Genomic DNA, 6,000 nt, shown 5'->3' on the forward strand with positions numbered 1-6,000 from the left:
TACAAAAAATGAAAGTCCATATCAATTAAACGACAGTCACTCGGATGTAAGCACGACACAAAAAATAAATAAATAAACACACACGCTATCCTATTAATCTATAGATAAGAGTTTTTTTTTAAAGTGCAACTAACTAAATAATTTGTTTACCTACTCTTATCTCCAACGACGTTTTTTTTTTTACCAATCTACATTATAGACAGTTTCATACCCTCGAAAAAGTTCCGGCAAAAACCTAACAGCCAGCCGTGGTTCTCTCCAGAATGTGCTGCTGCCATTGTACACAGAAATCACTTTTTCCATTGTTTCCAACGTAATAGATGTACTGAGACTAAAGCCACTTTCAGAACTGCCAGCAACCACTGTAAAAAAGTAATAAAGAATGTGAGAAAGTTGTATGCTCAGTCTGTCAAGTCCAAAGTAGCTGAGCGGCGGCTTGGGTCCCATCTTTCAGCTGACTACAATCTGATTGTCTTCAAGTCTAATGCAAACAAGTACTTGATGAACCGTCCCCCTAAGTAATCCAATTTACAAAATTCCCATTACTTATGTTTACTACGCTATAATCACATTAACTAATGTATACCCCATTAACCCTTATCCTCGAGTGGCCCCCGGGCCTTGATAAGTGGTGATTCTTGTGTAAAAAGAAAAAATACAAAAATTTCATGAGTAAAGTTCCTTCCCTGCGCTTTGATGAGCGGTGACCTACTAAAAAAAAAGAGCACTGCGTACAATGCATCAATAACAATTATAACACCCTTAATACCCCCCTCCCACACACAAACACATTTTTTACTCACCACAAATGTTCCTCTCAGCACCCTTCCTGCTTGGCCAATATAAATAGTAGAACCAGCCTCAATGGATAAAGGTGATCGCTGTACAATATGTTGACCCAATCTTGTTCCGTTTACGTAGATCTGAACAGTATCGTCCTTGACCCGAAAGTTAATCCGGGCCCAGTGACCAAGTAAATTATACAGCTTGAAGCTGGCTATGATGCGAGATGTTATAGAGTAAGATGCGCCCACACCGAGCGGCGTATAATAAAGCGAAACGTTGTGCACGTTGTCCGACAGGGATGACACTCCGACACCCAACTGGATAACCATGGACGTCGAATCGACCACGGCGAAAATGTAGCTGGTGCCAGGTTTTTCGATTTTGACAACCATAGTAAGAGCAAAGTTTTCGTATACGCGATCGCCGAAGAGCGCATTGGCACTGTCCCGCAAAATCGTCGTTCCATCGAGACTGAATGCTGGGAAGGAATCAATGCCCGGTGAAAAGGTAACATTCTGTGATGGGACGCCTATCACCCGCAACAGGTCCACATAGTCGCTGCCTACTGGGGATACACCTTCTGAAAAAAACAAAAAAAGTTATTAGAATTGATGACAATTTTTTTTTTTTTTAATTTCATCCTGAAAATGAACTTTAAAAATTTTTTTCTTCACAACCATAACAACATTTGCTCTCCATAACTTGATTCCATCTGTCAACGAGCTTATAAATAATTTGCTTGTTAATTTTTTTTTTTTTTTGGGGGGGGTGTTTTGATGTGATATAAATCTATCTGATGTTGAACCACTTCTCTCGATGTTAATTAAAGACCCTTGCAAATGGTTTTGTAATCCTAGAAATAAGTGAAAAACCGAGGGAACTAGGTCAGGAGAATATGGCTGATGGGGCAAGATTTTCCAACCAAATTCTCATAGGTTGGTTGGGTGTTTTTGTTTTACGGCATATTAACCCTTTTTAGGCTATTTCATGCCAAATCCAGTGATTTTGAAGAATTTTTTTTTTAAATAGAATATATTTGTTTTGTTTTTTTTTCAAGTCGGTTTCTATTTAACCCATAGTTGGGACCCTAACAAGTACTACCACTCCGGGTCAGAGTGGACCTGGGAGCAATGGCAATAAAAGGGTGGCTCCACACTCCCCAAAGCCTGCAAGCTGGTGCCTCACCATCGGATATAGTTTAAGGTCATACCCAGGGCGAAAATTCTCATAGGAGATCTTTCATCAATAGTGCTGTGCGAGGAATAGCAATATCATGATGGAAGATGACGCCCTTTCTGTTAACTAATGAAAGTCGTTTTTTCGTTAACATGAGTGAGAATATTGTATAAACAATATGAAAGATGCTTTAATAATCTGAAAGAAAAAAAAAAGTATAAATTAATCATGTTTAAATAAAATAAAGGACAATGGTTTACTACAAACCGGCAAAATCTAGTGCACCCTCATAAATCAATAAATTACATGGAAAGGTTTAAAGCGATTGTGAGATAGTTGGTCAAAGTTAGTATACATATATATTCTACATTTTATTTCTTCTTTCATCTTGCCTTTCTTCTTTGTTTACGTCATCAACTTATTTTAATTCCCATACGCTGCTACTATTATAATAGTTTCTCCATTTCCACCCTTTCGACTTGCCTTAACGGCTTTTCTACTTACTATCTACAAAATTCATTATACAAGCAATTAAGCAAGCAAGACTATAAAAAGAAAGTAGGAAGATGTGATTACCTTTGACGTCAAATGAACAGAGGGAAAGGGAATAAGCCTAATAGATATCGTGTGAAATAAATGAGGAGTTATCAAACATACAGAGAGAGGAACTAAAGTTAACTCAAGTGTAGTAACAAAAAAATTAGACACCGAGTAATTAATTGCAAATTACATCTAATTTGACCAATTAAAATGGAAAACAAAAATTCTCAAACATAATTAAATTACAACGAGTTATGTTTAGCATGCGCTTTGATTAATGTGACGATGGTTCAGTGGTTAACGGCACGGACTGACGACCTGGGTGTTACAAGTTTGAATCCAGTTCGTTCCACCAAAAAACACTTTCACTTTGGATATTGGCAACTTTCACATGGTACATCCCGTAAGAAATTGGTGTCTTTGTGGAATTAATTTTGATTTAGAAAAAAATTGGGGGAAACCAATGCCTACGATATGACGATTTTGTTCAATGAAAATATATAGGACAAAAAACTGTATGGAAACAAACGTTGATTAACTTTAGTATGATGATGATGATGATGATGATGATGATAGATAGATAGATAGAAATAAAGAATACTGAAAATTTCACGTGCTTGTCTAAGTGATATGATCTACGCTATTCAGAGTTTTAATCCCAGCTGATCTGCTGAGCTCATGTATGCATTGATACTTTGAGAAAAGATATGAACGCACAAACAGAAAATTCTCTCAAATTAATCGCGATAAATCTTTTACCTGAGGTAAAATTAAAGAACCCAAAAAGTGTCGAGAGACCGTTAAAGAATCTAAAATATTTGATACTTATGAATTTTTGGGGACAAACAAGAATATTCAAGTTTGAAAGTTTGGCTTCGGACCTTCGTGCGTTACTTGGGTATAATGACACGTAAATATCTTTAACAGGCGTGTCTGGGTATATATATATATATATATATATATATGTATATATATATGTATATATATGCATATATATATGTATATATATGTATATATATGTATGTATATATATATGTATATATATATATATGTATATATATACTATGTGTGTGTGTGTGTGTGGCGTCGGGGTGTGTTGAAAAAAAATGAATGAAGTGCTCGATCGCAAATCTAAAATTCAGATTTATTATTTTAAAACTATGTCATATATTTTATAGACGTATGATTGTTTCATTGTTGTGGACACCATTTTTCTATTTGTTTTCATTTTGCGAGTCGCTGATGATTTGATGGATTTTAATGACCTTTTAAATACTAAAGGGTCACTCTGTGTTACGGCTACTCTCTGACTGTTTTCTGCTTATGCCTGCTAGGTACTTATCTCCCTCAATCCCTGTGTTACTTTGTGGTAGTCTGAATGTAGAATGCTAGCCAACGGAGTCAAAGGTGACTTTGTGAATGGGGTTGAGTCTCCCGACTGAGAGTAATTATAATTTCCTACACTGACAGTTTCGTAAGCATGAAATAGTGTCTGTAGACACAAAAGAAATTATTAATGTTTATAATTATATGTTTATAATTACATGTTTATATTATATTTGTATATTTGTGGTAGCATATTTTCTCTCATGCATAGTTCGTTGAACAGTAGGAACACTTCCTGTTTGTTTTTATTGCGATCCATTTTGCCATTTAGCCGACCAATGTGAGATCGTTCTGTTCGAGTGTAAAAAGAAATTCCTCATAACCGTGAACGTTTTCGACTTCCAGGAGTCGTCTGCAGAAGCGTGATGAATTAAAAAAAAATGTGCCCAGAGAATTTATTGAAAAGAAAAATGATTAAAATCGTTTAAAAGCATTTAAACGTACTCTCTCTATTGAACTTCTGAATTATGAAATATGTAGTCTGGGCAACTAGGTGTATAATGTTGGTATATTATATTTTAAAAACTATACCATTTAGTGGGGTCTCAACGAAATCGTACGATGCCCCAAAGGAAAAAAAACTATTAAAATTTAAAACTAATGTGATATTTATTGCTTATACTTGTCATCGAACATGCATTCTTATATATATATATATATATATATATATATATATATATATATATATATATATATACTAGCAAAAGTACCCGTCGTTGACTGGGTTCAAAAACAGCCTACAGAAAATAGACACTGATTTATGAAAGTATGATAGGTTATGAAAAGGAAGGGTTGTAAAGAGATAGCTTCGAATTTGGGGGTGTCCAAACCAAAGCAAAATATGATGAAAGTAACAATAAAATAGATGAACCCCATAATTTATTATACCATACCTGTTAACACTGAAACACTTATCACAATATTCTGTGGATCTATATTATAAAACCTTGTTAAACTTTATGACATATTTCCATTCTATGGAGGTCAGGCGCGAACGAACACCCCATAATTTTATTATACCATATTTCTTCAAACTGAAACATAATTATCAAAATATACTTACGCAGATAGATATGAAAAGTCTTTATTAAAGTCTGTGCCTATTTTCATTCTATGGAGGCCAGGCGCGAATGCAGACCCCACAATTTTATTATATCATCCCTATTTAAATTAAAACATACTTATTAAAGTATTATTATGTACATCTATATCAAAAACACTCGTAAACGTTTTTTTTAATTTTTACATTTTCTTATTTCCATATTTTGTGGACCAGGCGCGTACGCAGACCCGATAATTTTAATGAATCATCATTATGCCAGATCAAATATACCCATTCCTGTGTCTTGATGCATCTTCTATCATTATATGTGATCAGTTTTCTATACTAGTCAACTATATAGGAGCCTATTCGTGACCAGACTCACACACAGACGTTCAGCTTTATATACATATATATTAAAAGATAAAGACCAATGAATTTAATGAGGTGTATATAAATAGTGCTGAATGATAATTAGTATATTTTTGTTTATATTTAAATAAACAATATTTTTATGTTGCGACATGATCATGATAATGTTTCGGTATAATTAGTTATAAATAACTAAACGACCTCGTCAGACGACGAAAAAAGTTCCTTCTTTTTAAAAAGACACATATTCAAATGAAAACAACAAGCAATTATACAAAAGTATATAAATAAATACTAAAAATTGTTACTGAAGTAGATTATCTATTTAAGTAAATAAATCAAGACTGCAAATTAAAATTTACTAGTAAATTTATTGTTCGACAGAATACTCCAAAAACATTTTTCAAAACATCCTTATTCCTTATTATTTTGACGCCTCGCCAAAAATGTAAGCAGATCAATTGGTTTCATTTAAGTGGCTGAATCTTAACCTTACGAGTGTTGGGCATTCTCGGTAGCTGCAAGCGGATTTTATATTCTTGTATATTCCTTTAAGCTACATTGAATTTCTTTACCAATCGGATTGTTTCTCACTCTTCAACCCACTTGCGCGTTACGCTGACTTTGAATTACGAACTATCTGTTTTTTTTTTTAAAGTTCTTCGCCTTTTGGATTTACCATCGAGTGAATCTTCATG

At 34.1% G+C, this 6,000-nt stretch overlaps 1 protein-coding gene across 8 annotated transcripts in view; it reads right to left on the minus strand.

Moving 5' to 3' along the window:
• Window positions 1–6,000, minus strand: part of LOC145248141 (uncharacterized) — a 568,735-nt gene that overhangs the window by 192,005 nt on the left and 370,730 nt on the right. For all 8 annotated transcript variants that reach the window (XM_080109960.1, XM_080109956.1, XM_080109957.1 and 5 more), the window contains one exon: window positions 804–1,366. In XM_080109960.1, coding sequence (XP_079966086.1) covers window positions 804–1,366 — 563 coding nt within the window. The remainder of the gene's footprint in view (window positions 1–803; window positions 1,367–6,000) is intronic.

The sequence above is a fragment of the Euprymna scolopes genome, chromosome 26 (genome assembly GCF_053919585.1).
Source record: "Euprymna scolopes isolate OS-2025 chromosome 26, ASM5391958v1, whole genome shotgun sequence".
Taxonomy (NCBI): domain Eukaryota; kingdom Metazoa; phylum Mollusca; class Cephalopoda; order Sepiida; family Sepiolidae; genus Euprymna; species Euprymna scolopes.